Consider the following 26678-nt stretch of genomic DNA (forward strand, 5'->3'; position numbering starts at 1 on the left):
ATGGACAAAATATTAACACTAGCATTAGCATTAGCATTATTAATGTTTTTGCATGTTGTGGGCCATTAAATATATCTTATCTATAATTTACTTTAAAGCTCGATGTTTTCCAAAGAATATCCAAACACTCTATAACACTATATAAAAAGTAAAATGTGTCTTTGTGACTGAATGCATCTGGAATCCAGTTGCAAATTGGACTTTTGAAAGCTGTTCCTTGCTGGTTAACAACTCTCACTGTGGAAAAATCAAACCCGGAGGAAAATCATCCTCAGCGTTTAAAATATCCGAAACAGATAAAGTACATGTGGGTATTGATTATATTTCAAAGTGGGTGCTTTACAACCTCGGGTTAATTTCCCCTTAGATTCATGCTAGGTATTCAGTAATTATTCATGTTCTGAGCCGCTTAATAACTCCACAGTTGTGTTACTTGTGATATGTGGCATTAAGCTGAGCCAAGCGTTTCAAGTCTGAATCAACCTCGAGCTGCAGTCATAAAAGGAAAATGATGGAATCCACTTGAGCTCATTATGGTCAAGAATATATAGGAGACACATGTTGAAAGGGTGAATAAGAATACATAAGCATAAATTATAAGCATATATTTGATTTATTCAGCATCTACTGACTTTCTGCACACAGTGATGTTACAAACTAATGTTTTGTACAGCCTAAGACTTAGAAGTGGGTTTTATGTGTCTTACCAAACCGTCCATGCTGAGGTATTTGTGCAAAATTTCCTTTGCAGCTATTCTGACATCATCATCGAACGAGAGGTGCTGATGCAGAAATACATCCACCTCGTGCAGATAGTGGAGACGGAGAAGGTGGCTGCCAATCAGCTGCGCACCCAGCTGGAGGATCAGGACACAGAGATCGAGAGGCTCAAATCAGAGGTGCAGCACACACACTAACACACACACTAACACACACACTAACACACACACACAAACATTAATGATCACCAAGGTTTATCAAAACTAATTTCCTCAGAGTTACCACAGGCATTTCTAAATCAAGCAGGATTTCCAGATATTAAAGATTACAGCTTTAAGGAATGTGAAGAAGACTACAGACCTCCGCCCCTCACCCATGCTGTAACAGCAGGAGGTGGAGGAAGAGGGGGTAATTAATGTATTACAGTATGATTAGCAGTGTTCATATTTATACATATTGATTTATTTAATTGGATTGATAAAGTCAATTTATTGGACCCTCGCCTCAAGGCTCCAGAGATTTTCATGTTGTTGCATCTGATCTGGACAGTTTCCTGCTGCATTGTTCATATGTGAAAGGCAAATTCTGGATAATGTTCAAACCAGTTGTCCGGTTATTATCTAGGGTTCATGTTTGAAAACAGCTCATGTCTGATGGTCAGTCAGTTACTCCCTCACTCACTCACAGGCCCACACACCTCTGTGATAACTCTCCGGTTATGAATAATATGAACAGTGATCTACAGTGAGAAGAAACACATGTATAAACCTATATATACCCATAATAACCCAATGGCTGTGCAGTGTGCGTATGTGTGCTGTCTTGTTGTATTTATGGCAGTGGAGGAGTGGGTGTGAATGGTTTTCCGTCCCCTCTGAGCGTAGGAGGAGAAGCCCACCACTCAGTAGAGACAGACCATCAGCTCCCTTACAAACGGCTGCCAAACCATTAGAGAATGCAACACGCCTCTGTTCTGCTGCCAGGGCGCAGTTAATCAGAGATACACGTTCAGAGACAAAACATAACTGATTTCCACAACACTGTTTCTCCGAAGTAATTACAATTCTCTGCGTGACAGCAGGTAATTATTGGTTTGTGTTAATTAGATCAATAGCTGGAATCTTTCATGAAGTTACCAATAAGTGAGTTTACATCACTTTAGATCCTGACGTCACTGTCAACCTGCGGAATAAAACTTACAGTGATGATTCACGACCGTTGTTTATTGTCTTTCACTTGTTCTGTTTTTATGATTCGCTTTTACATTAATATTATTTGAATTCCAAGCATATAAAATCAGGGGAACTAGTGGGAAGCAGCCATCTATAGCCATTTTAATTTTGGATTTATTTGCCTTATAATGCACTGCAGTATATCAATTCTAGAAAATGATTCTAATTTGTGTCACGACACTGATTTTGTTGTGTTGTAACGTGAATATTGGCAAAGCTTAATTTTCTGACTCTGTGATCTCTGAATAATTATCTAATTATCTCCTGAAATGAAAACAAAGAGGTTTTGTGCTAATTGTACAGCTGCATTGTTCAGTTATAAAAAAAAAAACGATTCTCTTTCCAGCTTTTGCACGTTTTTCTGACCCAACAAAAACACTGACTACAAAACCATTTTACTGTAAAGGAATATCAAGTCAGTTTTAGGGCCACTTAAAAAATTGGAGATCTCAAGAATTAAGTCGTAATGTCAGGAGGAAAAAGTCATTATTTTAGGCTATAATAATAAAATGATATCATGAGATCAGCCTGTCGTCTGCACTCAAACGAGTAATTTGGAGCATCTTGTTAAGTTATACTTTATTATAGGTTTCACAAATGACAAAATCTTTCGGCTCACCAACACCACATTATCATAAGTATCAGGACTTTGAAAGATTCTGTAAGAAAGGAGGAGGAAATGTTTTATCGTGTTCGACACTTTAGTTTAGTATCTCTGTGCAATTTTGTTGAAACTTACAGATTTGTAATTGAGATTTTGGATCGTTATGTTATACTTTTAATATTACGACAATATTCTAGAAATCTAAGAAACTACATCCAGAATTTATGGACCACTAAAATAACACAAAACTTCACATTGTTTTTTAAACTGTAATTGCTAATTGGGGGTTTTCATTGATTGGTTGGGTTGTTGTTGCTCCTCTGCACATTCTTCATCATGTGCCGGAGAGATGGGCAGAGGGCAACGCAGAGTTCGGTGTTTGATTGCAATGTAATTCTGCTCTGCTCAGCTCTTGGCCCCAGGGGACGCCATTTACCCGACCAGCTGCTAACATCTCCATAATTCACACCCCCACTGTCATTTCAAATTCTGTATCGACTGTTTTTTGCTTAAATACACTATATTTCTGTCTTTGGGAGGAATGTTGCATGGATTAGCTGGTTATGCTGCTTTTAGTTGTAATTCTCCCTCGGAGCAACAAGTGTGGCAGATTCTTCTGGATGCTAAACGCTGCCATCGCGTCTCATTGGCCTGCTTTATAATGAAAATGCTAACGAATGACATTTTACATTAGGAAACATCTGCCGGTGTAATGGTGCTGCTCATGAAATAAGGATTAGACTTTGTGGGGCCGCTGATCCGTCTCATTAAAATACACTCTCGTTTTGTTTGTTTGTTTGCGTGTGTGTCGCTCTGTGTTTATGAATATTTAAAACAACTAGCCACTGTTACTGTCAACACTTGGCAGACTGGTTCCTCTCTGCTGCCACTCATGATGATGGCGCTAGTGAAGGAGAAAATGAAGATGAAAACGTTTGGCTTGTTTTTTCCTCATTGTGTGAAAAGCTGGTGTTGTCAACAGCCATAAGGTTAAAGTAATACAGAGCAGAGCCAGAGCCAGACTTCACCGCTGCTGAGGTTATTTCTGCTCAGAGGAAAACGCTGCCAAGTAAAACCTCTCACCAGCTACGTTGGAAATTCATCACAGCTTTTTAAAGAGAAGCGGTGTTGTCTATTATTAGCTTCATAATGTGGAATTAGATTGTTTTACCCACTTTTTTATATTATTTTGAGGTTTATTCTATGATGCAGGTGTAGCAGTTGGTTTGTTTGCCTCCACGCCTGCGACAGCCAGTGGCCGGAGGCATTATGTTTTCAGGTTGTCCGTCCGTTCGTCCGTCCCATTCCTGTGAACGCAATATTTCAAGAATTTTTTTATACTTTCACATTTGGCACAAACATTTACTTGGAGTCAAGGATTAACTCACTTTCGTAGCCAAAGGTCAAGGTCAAGGTGGCCTCACAAAGAATGTCTATGTTTTTCTTGAACATGATCTGACCTCTGTGACCTCACTGCGATATCTCTGTAAAGCTCGAGTGAATTATTCTCTTGAACATGGAATTCATTTTGGTAGCCAAAGGTCAAGGTCACAGTGTTTTTCATGAACATGATATCTGAAGATCAGCTTGAGGGAATGTCTTCAAATTTGGTGCAAATGTTCAATTGGACTCAAAGATAAACTGAGTAGATTTTGGTTGACCTTAAATGAGTTTTGAAAAAAGGTATGGAGAAATATGTACACGGAAACTGCACTGGTAGGCGGAGGCATACAATCATATTGCGGTAATTTCTTATACGCAGCAAGTAATTGTATCTTAAGGTAAATCTGACTCTGCTCTCTGAGGACACTTCATGGCTGTAAAAATGATTGACATAATAAGATAGATTAAGTGTTTTAAAAGTGTTCCCATACATTTAAATAGAATAGAAATAGAACATATTAAGCAGCGGGTTACAGTTTTTCTTTAGAACGGTGATCGGGCACGTATTGACCCTAATTTGCTCATTGTCAAGAACTATTAGCAGCTTCTCCTTCTCTGCCATTTCCGTTTCTGAATGAAGACGCCAGATTGTCAAAGATGAGAAAGTCTAAGTTTATTTTGTGTGATTTTGTTCCCACATTTAGTCATCCACATTTTGCTCAGATTGTTTGTTTGTTTGAATTCCTCTTCAAAGATTGTAGCTCTGAACAAAACCAAGGAGCGAATGCGGCCTTACCACATCCAACATGAAAACGAAGACCCGGACATCAAAAAGATCAAGAAGGTAAATCAATCTTTTTCTCCACCTTCAGACTCAGAGAGAATCTAGGTTTCATGTATTTGTGGTTGCTGTAAACTGCATTTTGTTTTCAGTAGCATGTTGCTGGGCCATGTTTGCTCCATGCTTCCTTATCCGTATCTCCACAGGTGCAAAGCTTCATGCGGGGCTGGCTCTGTCGGAGGAAGTGGAAGATCATCGTTCAAGATTACATCTGCTCCCCTCATGCCGAGAGCATGAGGAAGAGGAACCAGATCGTCTTCAACATGGTGGAGGCAGAGACAGAGTAAGTTATCAGCCACCACAGAAATGTTGTCTCTCTTGGTGAGTTTTGCGATACGTGATGTTATCTTAGTTGCTCTGACTGTGGCTCAGGAAAGGATTCACATTGTGTTAAAGTACTGTCCAGTAGTGTTGTGTGAGAAACACAACGAGCCGACAGATCTGTGCATGTTGTATGAGACCAGTCCAGACAATTCGGTGCACACGATCGTATTATTACAATATTGGAATTGCAGGATTTTTGCACGATTGTAATGAAGTTACTAAATTTGTCAGGTCTTTGATTTCACAAGCAGCAAGAAGAGACGTTCATATCCCGTATTTTATCTTTCAAAGTTTTATTCTCACCTTGTATCGTATATATTGATGATTTATATAAAATTTCAATCATTTTTTTTTAAATAATGTATTTCCAACATTTCTCCTTTATATAAAAGTATTTTTATTTTAGAATATTTTTACTTAAAAAAGTTGAGGAAGAACGTGTCATGTATGTTCAATGTGTAAATACAATAAGTATAAGCCTAAATATCCATTAATCTCTATAACAGATCGAAAAAACATTTGTTTTAATTGTATCATATAACTGTAAAATGACATTTAAGGTATGTTATAGTTTATGTACAATATTATAGGAACAATACCTCATTATTAAATATTTACATCGACGTTGCGGAACATTATTAAAGGAGTTCTGATTTTCTGCAATGTTGTCTAAACACCCATTTTCCAGGTAATATCCAGTTGATACAGATGTGGGCTTCTCTCTCTCTCTCTCTCTCTTTGTGTGTGTGTGTGTGTGTGTGTGTGTGTGTGTGTGTGTGTGTGTGTGTGTGTGTGTGTGTGTGTGTGTGTGTGTGTGATGACAGGTACGTCCACCAGCTCTTCATACTGGTCAACTTTTTCCTAAGACCTCTGAGGATGGCTGCCAGCTCCAAGAAACCACCAATCTGCCACGATGATGTCAGCAGCATCTTCCTCAACAGGTGTGTTCGGTATATTTGTATAAACATCACAGAGTTTATTATGCAAAACATTAAAACCTCTTTTGTCAATTTGTTAATACATTTTTTGTGTTCAGTGAAACCATCATGTTCCTACATGAGATTTTCCATCAAGGCCTAAAGGCGAGGATAGCCAACTGGCCAACTCTGGTGCTGGGTAAGCTGTTACTTGACTTCACACAATACACAAACACACAAATACTCACAATACACACTGTTTGCTCTGCATCCACTCAGTGACATCAAGGTCAGGTTTTCAGTGGTCCTCCACATCCAGTTTGTCTCATTCAAATGTCAGCCTTGAGACACACACACACACACACACACACACACATTTTCCTATCTCAGTCTGCAACACACACATTTATTGTCTTGGTGAACAATGACTGCTCAGACCAGAAGGCATCCCATGATTCTTCCCCCGAAAACAGAAGTGCCTTCGACAGATAAGCATCACCTAGGAGACGGACCGCTGAAAGACGTCACAGCAAATTACGTGTGACCAGTTCGTAAGAGGAAACTGGTCCACTGATTAAACACAGTGTCCTTATCTGACTCCGCGCCTCGGGGCCGATGCTGAACGCTGATTTTTGACCAACAGAATGATTTTGATCTTTTCATTCTTTTGAGGGTGTGGCCTTTAAAAACCCTCGTGATCTAATCATTTGGTTCTCTGCAGTGAATTAGAAAATAGCATCAGCTACATTGGATGCTATTTCACAATGTCACATAAATGTTCAAATTAGGTTTGAACCTGCTCAGGGTTTTTTTCTCCCAGTGCATCATGTTTGACGTCACTATACCAATAAACTTCCTTCCTATATACCTTTATTACATATTTCAAAGTTGCCATCCTTTTCTGACCTTTGTTCAGATAGTCTAAAAAATCTGGATTTTTAGTCATAAGCATCATTACATGAGATTTTAAATGTTTTTTTAGATTTAGGTTTCTGTTACTTAGCTGGAACATAAGCTGGTTGTATAATGGTTAGCAACTTGGTTATGGAATGCGGGGAAAATCGCTAAAACTGTATCAACAGATGATTCCCCAGTTTGGCAGGTAGGTGGTTCCAAGCATCTTGGAGAACTGGCTACAGTGGTTCTGTGGATTCTCTCCATCTCTGTATCTTCCATCTCGTCACGTGACTGACTCCATGATGTGGAGATCTGGGATCTACCAGCTGTCTCTGAAGACAGTGCTTTATGGCTCTGGTTGTATGTTTAGGGTCATTGTCATGCTGCAGAATGAGTTTGTGGACGTCTCCCTGATGGATACGAATCTAAAAAGCCTCAGATGTTTACACAGTCCTGTTTGTGTGTGTGTGTGTGTTTGTCTCCAGCCGACCTATTCGACATCCTGCTGCCCATGCTGAACATCTACCAGGAGTTCGTAAGGAACCATCAGTACAGCCTGCAGGTCCTGGCCAACTGTAAGCAGAACAGAGACTTTGACAAGCTGCTGAAACAGTACGAGTCCAACGCCGCCTGTGAGGGAAGGATGCTTGAGACCTTCCTCACATATCCCATGTTCCAGGTAGAACTTGGGCACCAACATACATTGGTTTTCTCAAACAAAACTAATGCAAATGTCTTTTATAAAGTTTGCATATATTGTCATATTGCTCTTCCCACCTGTCAGATTCCCCGCTACATCATCACCCTGCATGAGTTACTGGCTCACACACCTCATGAGCACGTGGAGCGAAAGAGTCTGGAATTCGCCAAGTCCAAGTTAGAGGAACTGTCCAGGTGTGTATCTGGTTTTCAGAATAATCTACTTCCCTGATACATCTTTGTGTTGAAATCGGATCTAACTAGTATGTGTGTGTGTGTGTGTGTGTTTCCAGAGTGATGCATGACGAGGTGAGCGACACAGAGAACATCAGGAAGAACCTGGCCATAGAGCGGATGATAGTGGAGGGCTGTGACATCCTGCTGGACACCAGCCAGACCTTCGTCCGGCAGGGTGAGCCTCCGTCTGCTCACAGCTCAGCTCACAGCAAATCTCTGGAGGTTCACTCTAACATTCAACTTGTAATCTGAGAACTGAGACCGTGATGGAGCTCAGTATTACATTAGCTGCTGTAATGGTTTTACGAGGGGGAGATTTTACTGTCTGTCATCTTGCATCTTAAAAATGTGGTTCTACAAATTGGTTTGGCTGTTTAATGAGAACTTTCTGACAAGTTTAAGATCAGCTCGGATAATATATATTAAAAAGATGCATCTATAAAAGTCTTAATGGATTTGTATCAAATATCAAACAAGGCGTTGCAACAGATTTTGTGTGATTCACTGCATAAGCTGTATTTCATTTGCTTATACTGAAGCAACAAGTGGTTAGAGACTCATATAAACTCTTAACTAATAAAATAGAGAAATGCACTAGATTCATATCTGCACTGACAAGATATATTCTTATTACTACACTAAGGAGAAACAGATTCAGATCAATGCAATATTTCACATTATGCATTATTGATCATCATTGAGTGAAACATGTCAAGTTACCCTTCGACTACACAGGAGAGCGGATTGTGATTTTCCTGCTGTGACAGGAGATGGAGAAACCAGCTTTGAAAGTGCATCTACTGATCCTGACTGTTTTATTCTTTCAAGATGAAACATTACTTTGCCAGTAAATCTGCCAGTTTTAGTGACCTAAAATGGACAGATGCATGTGTGCAGGGGTCCAGAAGTATTTTAATATTTTTTTACATTTTCCTGTTTGGGCCACTGCAAACAACGTTGTAAACCCATCCTCAGCTTAGTGTCATCTTAATGAAATGTAACGTAATCCTGTGCCCCTCCTGCTCTTCAGGCTCTCTGATCCAGCTGCCGTCAGTGGAGCGAGGCAAGTTGAGTAAGGTCCGTTTGGGTTCCCTCTCCCTGAAGAAGGAAGGGGAGAGGCAGTGTTTCCTCTTTACCAAACACTTCCTGGTCTGCACACGAAGCTCTGGGGGAAAGCTGCACCTTCTCAAGGTGAGAAAACCTTCAGCACTTAAAATTTCAACTTTTTTCCAAAATGCCAATAAGCAGCATATTTTCTCTTTTCTTTTTGCAGCAAGGAGGAGTTTTGTCCCTCATCGACTGCACGCTTATAGAGGAACCAGACGCCAGTGATGAGGAGTGTAAGTTTACTACAGCTACAGTGTGAAGCAGTGCACGTTCACAATGGTTGACACACAGGCAGCTCTTATTGGCTCATGTAGGCTCTTCACCGCTCAAGGAGGTTAATTAGGTGTCAGACAATAAGTGTCCGGAAATTACTTCCATTTAAATATCAGATGCTCACCCCTTTAAATGTCAGGTTTTGATCTTTTAACATCACAGATCCATTATTTTTTCTCAGAGGATTCATTTTGCAAATGGGGAGATTGATGAAACACACACACACACACACACACACACACACACACACACACACACACACACACACACACACACACACACACACACACACAGACACAAACACAAGAAAATCACATGCATATGCACACATGCCTTTAACACACACCTTTACACTTAAGCCTCAGGGGTGCAGAGAATGGAGATAGCAGGTCTGCTTAATTAACCCTGAGTGTGTGTGTGTGTGTGTGTGTGTGTGTGTGTGTGTGTGTGTGTGTGTGTGTGTGTGTGTGTGTGTGTGTGTGTGTGTGTTTTACTGTTATCATCATGAGGTTTTCTGTTGCACTGTAAAAATCTCCTTCCTCCTCTATCAAACAGCTAAAGCTGGCGGTCAGGTGTTTGGTCAGCTGGACTTTAAGCTCGTAGTGGAACCATCAGAATCTGCTTCATTCACCGTGGTGTTACTGGCGCCATCACGTCAGGAGAAGGCGGCGTGGACCAGCGATATTAGCCAGGTAACACGCCGGGAGTCACACCAACACACACCCAGACCAACACAGACTAACAAGAACCTGCAAATAGCGAAAGCATGTCTCCTCTGGGCATTGAGGAGGCTTAGTGATAAGTAAACACAGACACGGGTGCAGCTCTCCAGGGGCGGGTTCAGCTCACCGCCTCACTTCTTCACAAACAGAGTGGCATCATACAAGCATGTCACACTGGATTCATTCTCATCGGACAAAAAGATGCTCTGACAGCTCACACACTTTTTCCTCATCAATCAGACGGTTGAAATTATTTCAAAACTGGGTTCTGCATTTTTTTTTAAAGGAGCACGAATAAAGAATATAGCTCAAGTGTTAGGTTGCTTTCCTCAGAAGTACGGACACATTTAAATCCCTGTCATCTTTATTCGGGAAATGCATTTCAATTACCACATTAAATCATTGAGCTTTGTGTCATTTTACAACTAAGAAATATCACAGATCTCATGTCTGTAAATGTAACATCTATAAATGCTGCTGCCTGACTTTATAAAAATAAAAGGAATGCAAATATCCAAAGACACAGATATAGTAACCCTCAGGCCGAAGATACAGATCAAACCCATTCAGAACCATGTCAAGCTTTGTGCCTTCATCAATGGTAATTAGTAATATTAATTCTAACACCATTGATTGATTATTTATTACTTTTACAGTTATATGCTGCTCTTACCACTCTTGGTTGCTCTCTGGATGTGATACTGTATATGTGCACGATACACACAGATGCTTCTACACAAGGAGTAATTTCAATCTCAATTTGAATTTCAGTTTGCCAGAGCCTGTAGAATGACACATCACACACACTATTCTTTCTTCATATTATGCTTCCCATGAGGTTTAGGATTCATCTCCATCCATATACATCCAGTAGGTCTCTCAGATCTTCTCTCCAGGGCCTATACTGGCTGTTCTGAGCGCCATACTGAAAAACAAAGGGCGAGCATTTCTTCAAAGTCATGGCTCCACCGCTGTGAACCTTTCCTTCTGCAGCAACTGAAAATCCCCTGTTCAAATTGCTCTGAGATGTCTGTTGCTTGTTCTTTGGTGGTTTTTTTCAAAGGTCCTCGGTTTCTTCCACCCGTCCGCTGCTTTAAAAACTATCTCTCCTCATTATTTATCCTCCTCTTCTCTCTGTGTTTGCAGTGTATCGATAACATTCGCTGTAATGGCCTGATGACCAGTGTGTTTGAGGAGAACTCCAAAGTCACTGTGCCTCATATGATCAAGTAAGTACAAGATAAGATAAAAAAAAGGGGGAAATTCAGTTGTTTCAGCAGCAGGCGAGTCAGAATGAAGTAGACAAGAGAATAGAAATATAAAATGTAAACAAAAAATGCAGAGTTGTACATAATATACACATTTCACTGTAGAAGTGGTTTGTATAGAAATGTTATTGGGTAAAATGCAGTGGCACAGGATGATTGCACGAGCAAGTAAAAGACTGGTACATAAGTATAAGGAGATGTTGTGATTTATTTCCTTAAGAAATAGTGCAAGTGATATAAATAGAGTGACATGAGAAAAACCAGTGTAGTATTTTATTTTTCATTCCCGACGGTGTTGTAGAGTATGATTGTGTGTGTGTGAAGAGGAACGCCCATCTCTTCATGCCGGTTTTGCCGAACTTAATGTAGCCTATCTACCCTGGTGACAAAGTGTTGTTGTTGTACAGTAAATTTGGAACTGTGTGTGCAGTTTTGTTTTCTATTTATTTATGCTTGACAGTATTCATTGGTATCCACTCCTATTTTCAGCCTCCTTCTTTGAAATATGTGGGTTTTGTATTATTTCTCTATTTTACTTGGCTATTTTTGTTTGAGCCCTGCTTTGTTCAACAGTCACCCATGCTCGGTTATGTGTGTGTGTGTGTACGTGTGACCGTGTGTATCCATCAGATCCGATGTGCGTCTCCATAAAGATGATGTTGACATTTGCTTCAGCAAGACGCTCAACTCCTGCAAGGTCCCCCAGATCCGTTACGCCAGCGTGGACCGGCTGCTGGAGAGGCTGACGGACCTGCGCTTCCTCTCAATAGACTTCCTCAACACCTTCCTGCACACGTACAGGATCTTCACCACCGCGACGGTGGTCATGGACAAGCTGGCCGACATCTACAAGAAGCCCTTTTCCTCCATTCCTATCAGGTCATTCACAGCATTCACACACAAACACAGAAAAGGGCAGAAGCATTGCAGACAGAAATCACAGAGCTTAATGTCACAGGTTTTCATGGAATCTAACTCAGATTCGTCTGGGTTCTGTCGATGAGCGTGTGCACATTCATCAATGCCAATTTAGTACGAGTGTGTATTTGTGTTGGTATGATTTTGTGCTTCGACACACACAAACACACACACACAAAATGTGTTTTAGCATTATGTAAGTGTTCTGAGATCGGTTTCTTAGCTCCCCTGAGGTGGTCAGATGTGTGTCTGTGTTTTGGACTCAGGAAGCAGCTCCCACCTCTGTCCACAAGGTTAAATACATACTGGCTGAAATACACACTGGCGTGTGTGTGTGGACGCCAGCAGAACAGATGCTTCAACAAAGTTTCTGGCACAGTCATAGGGATTCTATTGTGTGTCGGATGAGGAGTTTCTCTCAGGTTTGAATGCATCGTCTAACTCACCGTGACCTGTGGCTTCAGGATGGAAGGATCCAGGGACCAGATGGGTGCAGGACGTGTGGCCAAACTCCCCTTTCTTAAACTTTTACCTGCATAAGATTTGCATACCTTTCCCCGTACCCCTTTTTCATTTTACACCCAAATTAGAAGGTATACAAGGGTTTTTTAAACTCGGGTAAACCAGCTAAAAAAAGTGATTGACTCCTTTGCCATTGCCAGGAGAGAATTTGCCTTTTGGATGCTTCCCCCGATGCATCGTGTTTGTCGTCACAAACTCAACCAAAACTGAGAGGCTCTCCCTCACCCCGCTGTCTTGCCAAATTTGCTAGTTCAAAGCCAGAGGTGATAAAAACCTGATAAAATCTTTGTTCAAATCAAAGAAATCTCGTTAAAATATCTTGCTGCATTGTTTTTGGACCAGATTTCTCTCCCACGTTGTCAATATATGTCGATATTTGACTAACGAGCTGCTTCCCCTTCTCCTTAAACACACGTCTCCTCTTCCAAGAAACTCATTTATCGTCCCTCCATCATCGTCCTTCCAACCGCTTTCCATTTCCGACGTGTATCTCCTTCTGTCTTTTTCCACATCTCGATCCAATCATCACATCCATCCGTCTAATCCTTTTACTCTGTGTCATCCATCTCTTCGTGTCCTCTCCAACTACAGGGCGCAGTACCACTCATTTGACCGTCTGTCCATCTCATCCATCTGTCCTGACTACAGTCTGAAGATCAAGAAGATAACCATGGATCAGTCCAAGTAACCAACTCCTCTCTCTCTGTCCTCTTTCTTATGCTACATCCACACTACCACGTTTTCATTTGGAAACGCATCAACTCTGCTACAGATACGCCCGGCGTCCACACTGCTCTGTAGTTTTAGAGCCGCTAAAAAACGGAGAAGTTAGGAAACGCCGCTGGCCCCTGTTTTAGTTTGAAAACCCCGGGGATGCGTTTTAGTCTGGAGGGGCAGAAACGTAGATGTTTGGAAACCATGACAACTAGGTTTCAACTACAACTGTTGTCTTTGCTAACAGCTCATGTGCAGTAAAATTCAGCATTTTGCACAGGAGACAAGTTATTATTGGATCAATTCCTGCGTACACCGGCACACGCATGTCCAGTGTACGTGAGCGGTCACCTGATATGCAGACGTGTTAGTGTGGACAGGGATTAAGATGTGGCAGTATGGATGTAGCCTTACTGTCTCTTTCCTTCTCTTCCTGCCTGCTCTTTCTCTCCTCTGGTCTTGGTCTGATACTGATGCATGATTTTCTCCCTCCTTACTTTGACTTTTAATCCATCTTTCACTCACAGGGCTTGTAATTACAGCAGTTTGAACCTTGTTAAGTTGATGATACATGAATGGGAGACGGGGAAACCTTTTGTTGTCTTCAACCTGCAGCTGGTCTGTAGCATGTTTTCTCACCGGAGCATCGCTTCCTCGAGGCTGGTTTTCCCCTTCGTATCCATATTGATACTTTCTGTCATTCCTCCTCTGCTTTGTATCCTTCTATTCACTTTTACTCTGGTGCTTGCTTCCTCCGCTTGCTACAAAGTTTTTTCCAAAGCATTCCTCTCCTCTGCCTTCGTGTGATTTTCTTTCATCTACCCTCCTCTCTTCCTTCCCTTCTCTTTCAGACTGGGATGCAATTTGTTTTTCTATCTCCTGCTGAATAACGGGCTTATGTGAATAAACGATGGCTGTGTTGATCGATGCATGATTACTCTTCCCTTGATGTAGCTCTGCACATTTGACTCTGAGCAGTGACACTGTTCACTTCTCTCCTTTATGAATTCTGAACACACTCTATCTCATGTTAATTTGACCCTAAACCAAACATTGATCTCTATTGCATGGAAACTATTTTTAAAATCTATTTGCATTGATAATAAGCCTTTTAGAGTAGAAATTAGAAATTACCAAGGTCTTGTAGGGTTGTTGCTGCAGCATTTCCTTTTCATCCTTTTCTCAATTTCCCTTAACTCTCTCTTTATTGCGTTTCCAAACATCCTCTTTTTTACTAACCTGCCCAACCCCCCCCCCACCCCGTCTTTCAGGTCCTTGGAGCTGTTCTTTGCCACCAATCAGAATAACAGAAGTGGTGAGCACACAAACGACAAATCTCCTCGTCTTTGCCGCAAGTTCTCCTCTCCTCCTCCTCTGTCCATCCCGTCCCGCACCTCCTCCCCGGTCAGAACACGAAAGCTCTCCCTCCACTCCCCCATCACAGCCAGGGTGGGAGGCCTCGACCTCACCAGTCCTCTGTCAAACTCCAACCACACCACTTCCCAGTCTGCTGCCAGTAGCCCTACGTCTGCCCACACCCCGCAGACCCCGACGCCTCTGACCCTGACCCCAACCACCTCCTCTCCTCCTCCACCTCCCTCCTCCACCTCTCCTCCGCCAAACAACTCCAAGTCGCCGCAAGACCAAGTTCCGCCCATTCCGTCGTCTCCGGACCAGAGTCCCTCCCCGACCGCAGACGGAGAGGAGGTGCCACGGGTCGACCCTTTCGGTGGGAAACTGCGAAGGAGCATCCGCAGAGGTAGGTTACACTGTCTCTTGTGTCCCTCTCTGGTTTCAAATCTGTTTTATTTTAAATATGATCAGACATGAGTTTCTTTTATACCTCTAACCACACTCAATAGTGATGTCATAAATGCAGCAAGGCTAGAAGTTAGACACCTGAGGGTCAGAAAAAACATCCATCCATCCAGACCACTTATTCCTTAGAGGTCACTGGGGGACAGGTGGGGTGCACCCTGGACACGTCGCCAGTGTATCGCAGGACCCACACAGAAATGGGGAGAACATGCAAACCCCACACAGAAACACCATGTCTAAACTGGGATTTGCTGTGAGGGGCCTGCACCACCGTGCCACCCCAGATAAAACGATATTTCCAGTCTGAATAAATAGTGCACTGTGGATGTTCTCGTGGTGATGGGTATCTATGAAAGCAACAGAAATAATGAGCTGTTTCGAATTATCTGGACATGGTCACCTGAAATAAAGATGAATGAACGTATCATATGTTTAAGAGCTGGAACACACATTTATAGAATCGGGAAGCATTGGCAGATTATTCATCTATCCCACTGTGCTTCTGTGCTGTGCTCAGCTTCTCACCATGCACAGCTTGACAGTGAATGCAGTTCGCTCTGTAGCTATATACAATATATATAATTTCTATTACTGAACTTCTACATATAGAGCCTGACTGGACATCCACACAAAAAGAGCTGGAGGTCAGTCATCAAACGACTCAGTGTGAAGTGTTCCCCATCAGGGCCGACGCCTGGTGGGGCATCATTATCTCTGTGCATTTGTGTGCTTGTGTCAGCCGAGTCGACTTCCCACCACGCGCGCTCAGATATTCTAATAGTGGTGTCAAACAGCCTCCCAGACCGGGGGGGGAGTCTGTCAGGGCATCTGGAGCAGTACAGCAAGGATAAGCTGCAGTTAGACCCTCATTAGCATGTGCACGCGTTTGCAGTATATGTGTGTGTGTGTGTGTGCGCGCGTATGGCTGAGTGCGTTCATGTGTGACAGCTGCTAACGTTCACTAGGAGACCCGTTAGCACCCGTACCTCCTCTTCGCAGTCTCAGTTTCTTGTCATCAGAGTATTTGCGGTAGTTTATTATCTATATGCACATAAACCTATTTGCACGTCCTACTGTTTTTCTGCTGATCTCGTTTTTCTGTTTTCGCCAAACTTTCGAGAATCGTTGCTGTGATTTGCAGAGGACTCCATTTTTTAAATATTGAGTCTTTCTGAACCTTTCAAGTTGCATCCAAACGAATTTTCTTTTTTTACTGAAACTTATATTTTATTTCTAAATTAACACACTTGGATCGAAACATGATACATGCACATTTACCCCGACCCATAGAGAAAGTCCTGCACGTAGACGCACTGTATGAATGTGTGTGTGTGAACGGGTGAATGGCGCTTTGAGTGTTCATCAAGACTAGAAAAGTGCTATGTAAATACAGACCATTTACATTTATAGTAGGGCTCCAGGTAATCATGTACCCTGTGCTGTTTACTGTGCTAAGAGCCAGATATAAAAATGAATGGGTGACAAATTCAAGGAAAACCCTGAATAAATAAGCATAGAAAAGTAGTGAATGCTTCTTATTTAGGAGTCGACGAATGGTTCAACCAACGTGATAATGATTTGAGTCACACTGTCGGCCAGGACCTTCACAGTCACTAAACCTCAACCCAGTTGTACCTCATTAATGTGCCATCAAAACACCAGATGAAGGAATAGATTGATTCTCTGCTAAAAGACTCTCTCGTATTATTGGTCTCTGTGTTTTAAGGTTATGCTTCTCCGATGATTTGTTTGTTTGTCAGCAGGATTACACGAAAGTTTCCGTGAAACTTAGTGGAAAGTTGAAACATGAGCCAAGAAAGAACCCATTATATTTTTGATCCGGACAATGGGCATGATCCTGGTTTTAAAAAAAAATTATTGTAAGATTGTGAGATAAAGAGTTTTTTGAGATTTTCTCAGATTTCCCAGCGAGTAATTCATTGATCCTGATTTTGAATTGGCACATTTAGGGCACTGATATTTATGAGTGAGTGAAATCTGGTGCAGCTTGATTGAATTTAGGGGACTGTTGGGTGTTGGTGGGTGAAAGCACTCTGAGTGTTTATCTGTTAGAGTGAACGAACACAGATTTCTGCATGTAGGCATGTTATATGAATACACACACGCACACACATACAATTTGTGATGTTATCTTTAAGTTACAATGATTGATCTCTACGTAGCTGTGAACTTAATTGTAGTGACCATAATAACCAAAAGTCATCATCATCATCATCATCATCATCATCATCATCATCATCATCATCTTCATCTTCCTTATTCTTGTCCCTCTCCTCTTCCTCTGTCTAGCTGTGCTGGAGTCAGCGTCACTGGAGAAAATCATCCCAGAGTCTCCTCAGAGCAGCGAAGCAGGAGACCTGTCTCCATGTCGCTCTCCTTCAACCCCTCGACACCTCCGCTACAGGCAGCCGGGAGGTGAGAGCGTTTCCTTTCTCAAGTTGATAGGAGAATAATTATTAAGTTAAATTAAATACAAACAACAATGTCTGGTCTTCTGTGAAGGCCTAAGGGTTCCTCACTGCTTTAAAGAGAGTCTATCCAGTGTGAAGGACAGCTTTTTCTGTGGTAACAGTTTTAATCAGAATAAGTATTCCTGTGTTGTTGTTGGAAACATTTCCAATAAGTAGAAGTATATTAATCATCTGCAACATGTTTGTGATAAGAATAACCAGGTTGATGATTGGGAGTTTCATAAATTGTGAATAGGTTAATTAAAAAAATTCACAGTGCTCCACAAAACCTGTAATTCACAGAGCAGATTATTACTTTACCTTTTTATAGTTCGTTTCTATGAATACTAACTTACCCTGTCGGCCTTTTTGCCAACTGTGGTTGCTATGAAAAAATAATTTGATTTGATATATTAGGCAACCCGGCATTAAGGTTAAAAACAAATCACAATACACAATTATATAATTTAAATTTGTGGCCATTGTATTTAAGTTTCAATACGTCAGAATGAAAGGTTATTTATTTTCAAATGTGCTCTCACACCTAAATATTAATTATGATAATAATAACAACAGTGGTAAAAAAACAGTTTTGTTGGTCTTGATAATAAATAAGTGCTGGTGTCTCTGTAGTCCAGTCAGGGGAGAACTCACGCTGCGCAGTCTCTCCTGCCTCTGCCTTCGCCATCGCTACAGCCGCAGCAGGACATGGCACACCACCAGGTGTACAAACACACACACACACACACACACACACACACACACACACACACACACACACACACACACACACACACACACACACACACACACACACAATTAATAATTCAGTTTGAAAAAACACATGTGCTGTGTAAAGCAAACTGTGATTGATGGTAATTAAAGCTGAACATATGTGGATTATATACATTAGATTGATGCAATATTAAGTAGTTCATTGAAGTAACAATATAGACCAACTTTAACTAAACAATCTGTGGATTATCAGGATCTCATTGTGGGTAAATGACCCTTTAAAACAGTGAGTGAGTAATTTCTGAACAACCTGAAACCCTAAAAAAAATTAAATTACACTTCATAGCATCAGCTAAAATAAATACATTGACATCCTGTTACCACACAGGCCAGTTTTATGAAAACCAATTAAACAGCTTTACTTTAGTTTTTCTAGAATTGTTAAAAAAGATGTTAGATAAATGATCTCGTAATCTGAAAAAAAACCCCTCTAAGATATGTTTATGTATGACATATTGTAAAGTATCCACGGGTGTTTAGAAATGCAAAGTGAAATATAATTTATTATTAATGTTGTTATTATTATCATTATCATTATCATTATCATTATCATTATCATTATCATTATCATTATTATTATTATTATTATTTATTTATTTATTTTTATTATTTTTTTAATTATTATTCATAGTTGTAGTAGTAGTGGTATAGTATTAAAAGGGAGCTTTTTTCAGAATACATACTTTTAAAAGTTGAGTATATTTTGATGAATAAACTACTACTTCTGTAAAAGTTTAAAATACTTTCATTAAACCGTTTCATAAGTTTTATAACATATCACACAATAATAACAAATTCTCTCCGACTCTAAATTTCCTCTTCTATCCCAGCGTTCACCAACTCCGAGCGAACTTGTGATAAAGAGTTCATCATCCGCCGAGCTGCGACCAACCGAGTTCTCAACGTGCTGCGCCACTGGGTCTCCAAACACTCACAGGTCTGTCTGCACCCACCTCTCTGTGTGTGTGTGCGCGCGTGTGTGTGTGGTGTCCCCTGTTTTTCTGGGGTGATCTGTGAGTCTGTGGTCTCATTAAAGTGGGAGTCTGATGCGTTCTCTCTCTGCTCCAGTGCTCTCACTTGAGCATGTAAACAGCCCCGTGCACACAAACACGCACCGCTTATTGTTGCCGTGTCAACTGGATGACCGAAGCCCGCCTCGGCCCACCTACCCACTCTTCTTCTAAACAGCCAGTGTTGCCTCTAATGAATAGAGTATCAAGGTAATTGCCTGAGTCCCAGCATAGAGGTCCGTCCAGTCTAACTGCATTGATCTATTTTATGTATTTTTCTCCAATAATACAAAACGCTGGGATGACAGGCCGGTGTTAGCGAGCTTATTAACACACGGGCGTGCACGGACGCACACATATACTACAGGCGAGAGAACCAAGAGCTTGTTAAAACTGACCTTTGAACAGGAGTTAAACTGAGGAGGGAGGAAAGGAAAGGGGAAAAGAGGAGGAAAAGATGAGGAGGATTGATGAGGAGGATTGACGAGGCTGAGGAAGAGGAGTGGAGGAGGCGTGAGGGATTATGTAGCTGTGACTGTGAAGGATTATAGAGCGCGGATTGATCAGACAGGAGACAAGAGAGAGTCACTAATGCAGAGAGAGGGAAAAGGAATGCAACCATCTGTAATTTAGCACTGTTGTAATATAATGGTTTGAGTTTGTCTTGTATCTGTTAGAGGTCCCACCTTCCTAATTGGTTTTCAGTTGGTTCCCTGTAACCAACATAATTATTTTTATTCCAACTCTTTTTTTTTTTTTACGTGGGTAAGTAAAGTAAAAGCACAGAGACAGCTTTTGCCTTGTGGTTCACTTTAATGACCTACGCAGCAGAAGTCGTGATGGGAAACGTTATCCACCCACTTCTCTTTGTTATGGTGTCGGTGCAACACATCAGCTAAACGAAGTAGTTACCAAAAGTTCAGGCAAGTTGGTAAAGCTTCATGTCGTTCTTCATCCACAATCACAGATTGTTTAAACAATTAAATACACACATTGCCAACGTTTCTAAAATGTCCAACATGCCAATAAACGTCATTAAAATAAGGTATGAAATATAGTTACGTAACTAATAAACTCCACCAAGGAGGTTGTTTTCATCGCTGTCTGTTTGTTTGTTTGGTTGTTTGTTTGTTTGTTTGCTTGCAAGATTACCCCCAAACTCCTGGGAAGTTCACCATGAAACTTGGTGCATAGATGCAATGCGGATCAGGGAAGCACCCTTTAAACTTAGTTGCGAATCCAGATAAAGGGGCAGATTCATGAATCTTTTTTATCACTTTCTTTAAGGCTTTGTTTTTTGATATTTACACAGTTTTTTCACAGAATAATTCATGGGTCTCGATGAAAATAATCTGGTAGCTTAGGGGACTGATATTTATGCGTGTGTGAAAGTTGGTGCAGCTTGAAATTTCCCTCGGTATTGATAAAGTATCTATCTATCTATCTATCTATCTATCTATCTATCTATCTATCTATCTATCTATCATGCTATTTTTGGCGTGTTGAGATGAAGCTGGGGAACCCATTGACTATATGTTTATGAGAGTTCTTTTAAATCTAGAAGTTCCTTTGTGTGTGCAGGACTTTGAGATGAATGGGGAGCTGAAGATGTCGGTGATCTGCCTCCTGGAGGAGGTGCTCAGAGACCAAGACCTTCTGCCGCAGGAGAGGAAAGCCACTGCCAACATACTAAGGTGCAGCACACACATATACACACACTAACATATATAAGTGTGTATATTGTTTTTATTTTATTGTTTAAATTTCATAAAATATCAGCTTCTATCCTGTTCTATTTTTACTTGTAGTGCCCTTTCTCAAGACGAGCAGGACGACGCCCAGCTGAGGATAGAGGACATCTTACAGATGGTGAAAAAACTGCAGCACATAAAATCTTCTAATAACTTTTTAGCAAGTCATTGAGTTCATCTTATTAGGACTTTATGAATAGCCGGTTAATATTCTGTTGGATTTATAGAGAAGTTCTTCCTTTCGCTGCATCACATAAACCTCATGTTACTGCGGAGTCACTGTCTGATACGGCGTTTAATCCGAATATTTATGCGTCTCTCGATGGGATTACTTGGTTTTATGAGACCACATCCTCCCTAATGTATTTACACTTTAATACACACTTCCCCACATAATGTTGTGGCTCAAACAGAAACACGATGCGTCTGTAAGAAGTGAAAAGCATCTGTCAGTGCACACGCTCCTCGCCTGCAGACAGACGGGGGTAAATACTGTGACCATCTCCAGGGGACTGTCAGATGTCATGAAACATATTCATCGTAGTCAACCTCTTTATTAGATATTTATATCTCCTTGTTATTTATGTTGGTGTTGTGGTGTGGATATTTGTTTATGACTGCTTTTCTCTGTGTGTGTGTGTGTGTGTGTGTGTGTGTGTGTGTGTGTGTGTGTGTGTGTGTGTGTGTGTGTGTGTGTGTGTGTGTGTGTGTGTGTGTGTGTGTGTGTGTGTGTGTTTAGGCGGACTGTCCGAAGGCAGAGTGTTTCGAGTCGCTCTCGGCGATGGAGCTGGCTGAACAGATCACTCTGCTGGATCACATTGTCTTCAGGAGCATCCCCTATGAGTCAGTTTCTCCCATGATGCTCTCACACTGTGATCTGCACCAAAACAAAAATAAATCCATTTAGGAAACTTTTTACGGGACCAGTTAATCACCTCAGTTTCCCCCGTGGCAGCATCACAGGGGTTTGAGAAGAACAACAAAGCAAACTTTTAAATAAACAACTTTCACAAAGTTAGTTTTCAATTGGAAATAAGAAGATTTTATCTTAATATTGAATTTACCATGACTTATAAGATATAGACATTGCTGTGATGTTGGTTTCTCCCTTCAATCAACTTTGTGGAACATCTATAACACCTGCAATTGAATGTTAGATAGTTTCTCCTTTGTATTTTTCATTTAATGATTTCATTTCATGTATTTTTAGAAGCTATTTCATATATTGCAAATATTAAAAGGTTATCTAATTTTATTTTAATCTGTGAACTAAAACAGATTATCCAGCTCAGTATATGATTTATAAAACCATTTAAAAGAATCAGAAAATATAGCTTTTAAATAATTACAACTACAAGCAAATCTGCTTTATAGTTTCTCGAAACTTTATATTTTGAATAGATAGAAATACAAGTTCCAGGTTGCAACCAGTCACCACTAAGTTATTGAATTCTTAACTAGACACCATTTTTCTTTACTCACGGTGCTTAATTATGTCAAAATGTGATAAAATCTTTAATTCACAGGCTAATGTGAGATTATATTTTAGAGAGTGTGATCTCATTCAGTCTCATGATGTGTTTCTGTCTCCCCTCTCGTTAAGGGAATTCCTCGGTCAGGGCTGGATGAAGGTTGATAAGACGGACAGGACGCCTTACATCATGAAAACCAGCCAACACTTCAATGACGTGAGCTTGTCTTTAAGCCCAGTTTAGTTCCTGACACCACAGTCAGTATCCAGCACGTAACCCTTCTACCCCATCTCCTCTTTCCCTTTGTGAAGATGAGCAACCTGGTGGCGTCACAGATTATGACCCACACCGATGTGGGCTCAAGGGCCAACTCCATAGAGAAGTGGGTCGCTGTGGCCGACATCTGCCGCTGCCTCAACAACTACAACGGAGTGCTGGAGATCACCTCTGCGCTTAATCGCAGCGCCATCTACCGTTTGAAGAAGACCTGGGCCAAAATCAGCAAACAGGTGGAGTAACACCATCATCCTCTCTGAAATCCACATAGAAAAAGCAGAAAACAGGTTGTCGGTGGAGTTTTTCCTCAGCAGAGACAATCTTTTGTCTCTAACATCTACAAATGAACGTCTCCTGTGGTAGAATGACGCAGTTTATGGAAGAAGAAAAAAGCCTTTACCTGTCATGTCTGCTTCTCGTTTGATTCTCATGAACACTAAATCAATTAAGGCCATAATCATCCAACCGAGCCGTTCTCCCTCTTCAGAGCTGAGCCAAATTCAATTTTGTCATTTTATTATTATCATCTTTTATTAAGAATAATGGGATCTGGAGTTAATGCAGCCAATCTTGTTTAAAATGATATTAAATGCGTATTTGTGATCTTTCTCAGACTAAAGCCCTGATGGACAAACTGCAGAAGACCGTGTCATCGGAGGGGAGGTTCAAAAACCTGAGGGAAACCCTGAAAAAGTCAGATTTTGCACATGATTTCAAATTATATCATCATAGATATCACAAATAAAGAAATAAATGAAAAGGAATGAGTGTTTTTATTTTCTTTATGTCTTCCTGCAGTTGCAACCCTCCATGTGTACCATATCTGGGAATGTATCTGACAGACCTCGCCTTTATTGAGGAGGGAACGCCCAATTTCACTGAGGAAGGCCTCGTTAACTTCTCCAAAATGAGGATGGTAGGCACAAACATCCATAAAGGAGATTTAATTCATGTGCACAATCATCCTGAACTAATTGTCGATTCCATTTTTTCTTTAGATTTCCCACATCATCAGAGAGATCCGACAGTTCCAGCAGACGCCGTACAGAATAGAGCTTCAAGTCAAGGTACTCGTCTGTATCACGTCACTGAATGTATTGTACGTTTAGAGAATAATGAATAATACATGTCGTTAGTTTAAATACCTGTTAGCATGTGTTTTACAATGTAAATGGATCAAAAACATTAAAACTGAGATAAAGCTAAAGAAATTATGCTACAAAATTAAGACCTTCTAATTTGTAGGACTTTAAAAATATATATATTTATATGAAAATATACTTCTCACTCGTTAAGTGAAAATCACATAAAACTGGTTGCTCATTTTCAAACGCTCACCTCGTTCCGTGTCATGTGTCCAGGTGACCCAGTACCTTCTGGATAAGACTCTGATCATGGATGAAGACACTCTCTATGACCTCTCGCTGAAGATCGAGCCCAGACTTCCTGCCTGAGCTGCGGCTGTTTGTGGCCAAGAGGGAGCCTGCGGAAACCTGCAACCGCCCCCCCCCCCCCCCCCCCCCAGAGGGCAACACGCCCACATAATCTCATCAATAAAAAGAGGAAACCAGGACGTTTTTTGAGAGCGACGCTGAAAAAGGAAAACAAGAGACTGATGATGTGAGAGATTTCTTAAGCGTCAAGTGTGAGGACAGTCGGGGCAAGGCCTCCAACTTTGCGAGAGGTTTTGAAGCGTCGGGCTGATTGTCATCAAGGATCATGAGCTGCGTTGCGTGAGGGTTTTGAGGAAATGACATGTCGCCGTGTGCGCTCATCATTCCTCTGGGGAAAGTGGCGCACTTAGACATCACACTTCCTCAGACCGGGCTGAGAGTCTGAGAGCATGGCGTGAATGAAACACAGTGGATGTAACGGAGATGTAGCATTATACAGATAGTGTGACGGAGAGATGTCCGAGCTCGTGTCTCTGTGCTGTCGTCGGTGTTCTCTTAACCTTGCATTTTTTTTTTCGTGCCATGTCCTGGAACAAAGAGCCCCCAGCGATGCTTTTCCGTTCACGATGGTCACTGTATAAAACTTGCATGATTTCAGCTTGGGATGTAACTGTGTAAACGGCCTTCAACCTGACCCCTGACCCCTGACCCTGAGCTTAGCATGCTTCACTCTGCCCGGGGTGACTCTCTACGCCACTATGCACCCTCAGTGGGCTGGGTTCGGCAAAACGCCTTTAAGCCTTCAAAGGAAATGTAGACAGACACTAAAAAGAAAACCATAAAAAAAATCATTTAAAATGGAAAATAATATATATATTTTGATGAAGTGGCTGATTTTTGTCATTTATCAAACAATTAATTCTCTATTTATCTTGAGTCTGGTCTTCTTTAGATTCCCCATGAGAACAGAAAGCTCTATTTATTTATTTTTAAATGTCCTCATGAATGATACAAAATTGAAAACTTTATCAGTGCCTTCCACTGGCGTAGGTCAATTTCTGCTCAATTGCCAATTTTACACGCGTAAAGTTTTGTACAAATCCTGCTTCGGGGGAAAACCTTTGAGGTAATCAGTAGTTTTACTCGTTCCACTTCCTTTGACAGAAAACTTATCAGTAGCATGTTCGTGAAAACTGGTGATGTCATTGCAGCGTCTGATCATCAGCGAATATCGCCCTCTGGTGTTTGAAACCTTGCTATAACCTCCACTGACCCAAAGCTTTTTGCAGTGCTTGTGTGCAGTTTGAATTTTTTATTTTGCCGTTTTTGTCCGATACTGACGTGTGTAGTCAGGTCCCAGTGTTTGAAGTCTTGGATGTAGGCTGGGACAGTTTTTGCACTCTCTGACATGTAGCTTTGCTTGAGTGACAGTATGATAGTTGTTGACCATGCTATTCATTTCATCAGATACTGTATTTATATATTACATTTGCATATAGTGACTCCACACATGTCATATGATTGATGAAGGAATACTTTGAATTGTTATGCTGTGAATATTTTAATTTTTTATTTTGGGTCTCTTGCTTTCATGTTGAATTCTAGTTTTGCATCCCAGGCTCATGATTCAGTGAAGAAGAAATCTGTTTAACTTTATTCTAAAGGAAAAAAAATGTCTTATGAAGTTTAAAAAAAAAGATGTAGCATTTGAAAGTTTTTTTTCCATTTAACTGATATGATGAACGTAGTTGTCCTGCATGCACACAACATCTGCATGTTGTGCATGTCTGATCGGACGCTCCCTGTACCTGCTTCTCTATATTGTCTCTGTAGTTGTCTGGAGGTTCTGGTAAAAGGCATGAAAACAATATTCTGTCCATCTAATCTGGGATATTTGTTTCTTGGTGTACCACAACGCGTCCAGCACAGTCTGTGGACGGAGTTTTCTTCAGAACAGCTGTTGTCGTGCAGTAGCAGCGTTGGAAGTTACCTCAGTGAAAACCCCGGATCGATGAGAGGAATCGTTCTCAGGCTTTGCTTGTGGGGAAACTTGTCTTCTGCTCTGCGCCTGTAACTGAGAGTCTGTTTTACACACAGGTTTAAGAAGACTGGATGTTTGTATTGTAATATTATTTTTGTGTATTTGTTTGTGTGTTTATTTATTGGTTTGCATTTTTCACTTGTAGGTGCAGGGGAAATAAATTCAACATGCCTTATGTGTTTTGCAGTGTGCAATGATTTCACAGATATTAAGTTTACTTTTAATTCTTATATCAATTTCACATAGAGCTGTAACAAACTCTGGTGCATCAA

The 26678-nt window shown here is 41.0% G+C and overlaps 1 protein-coding gene across 4 annotated transcripts in view; it reads left to right on the forward strand.

The window, feature by feature from the left end:
• rasgrf2b (Ras protein-specific guanine nucleotide-releasing factor 2b) overlaps positions 1 to 24524 on the forward strand; it is a 39857-nt gene extending 15333 nt beyond the window's left edge. Inside the window, exons 3-29 of one of the 4 annotated variants that reach the window (XM_034596023.1) lie at positions 752 to 899; positions 4694 to 4783; positions 4927 to 5063; positions 5929 to 6045; positions 6141 to 6220; positions 7404 to 7597; positions 7703 to 7812; positions 7911 to 8029; positions 8885 to 9045; positions 9128 to 9194; positions 9790 to 9926; positions 11103 to 11185; positions 11855 to 12103; positions 13256 to 13348; positions 14650 to 15137; positions 17507 to 17632; positions 18301 to 18390; positions 19293 to 19399; positions 21054 to 21166; positions 21281 to 21341; positions 21963 to 22066; positions 22827 to 22911; positions 23007 to 23204; positions 23585 to 23664; positions 23770 to 23887; positions 23970 to 24038; positions 24333 to 24524. In XM_034596023.1, the coding sequence (XP_034451914.1) occupies positions 752 to 899; positions 4694 to 4783; positions 4927 to 5063; positions 5929 to 6045; positions 6141 to 6220; positions 7404 to 7597; positions 7703 to 7812; positions 7911 to 8029; positions 8885 to 9045; positions 9128 to 9194; positions 9790 to 9926; positions 11103 to 11185; positions 11855 to 12103; positions 13256 to 13348; positions 14650 to 15137; positions 17507 to 17632; positions 18301 to 18390; positions 19293 to 19399; positions 21054 to 21166; positions 21281 to 21341; positions 21963 to 22066; positions 22827 to 22911; positions 23007 to 23204; positions 23585 to 23664; positions 23770 to 23887; positions 23970 to 24038; positions 24333 to 24425 (3517 nt within the window). In that variant the 3' untranslated portion in view covers positions 24426 to 24524. The remainder of the gene's footprint in view (positions 1 to 751; positions 900 to 4693; positions 4784 to 4926; positions 5064 to 5928; positions 6046 to 6140; positions 6221 to 7403; positions 7598 to 7702; positions 7813 to 7910; positions 8030 to 8884; positions 9046 to 9127; positions 9195 to 9789; positions 9927 to 11102; positions 11186 to 11854; positions 12104 to 13255; positions 13349 to 14649; positions 15138 to 17506; positions 17633 to 18300; positions 18391 to 19292; positions 19400 to 21053; positions 21167 to 21280; positions 21342 to 21962; positions 22067 to 22826; positions 22912 to 23006; positions 23205 to 23584; positions 23665 to 23769; positions 23888 to 23969; positions 24039 to 24332) is intronic. The other 3 variants (XM_034596024.1, XM_034596025.1, XM_034596026.1) reach the window with 3 other exon arrangements.
• Positions 24525 to 26678: the final 2154 nt, after the last annotated feature.

The sequence above is a fragment of the Hippoglossus hippoglossus genome, chromosome 9 (genome assembly GCF_009819705.1).
Source record: "Hippoglossus hippoglossus isolate fHipHip1 chromosome 9, fHipHip1.pri, whole genome shotgun sequence".
In the NCBI taxonomy this organism is placed as follows: Eukaryota; Metazoa; Chordata; class Actinopteri; order Pleuronectiformes; family Pleuronectidae; genus Hippoglossus; species Hippoglossus hippoglossus.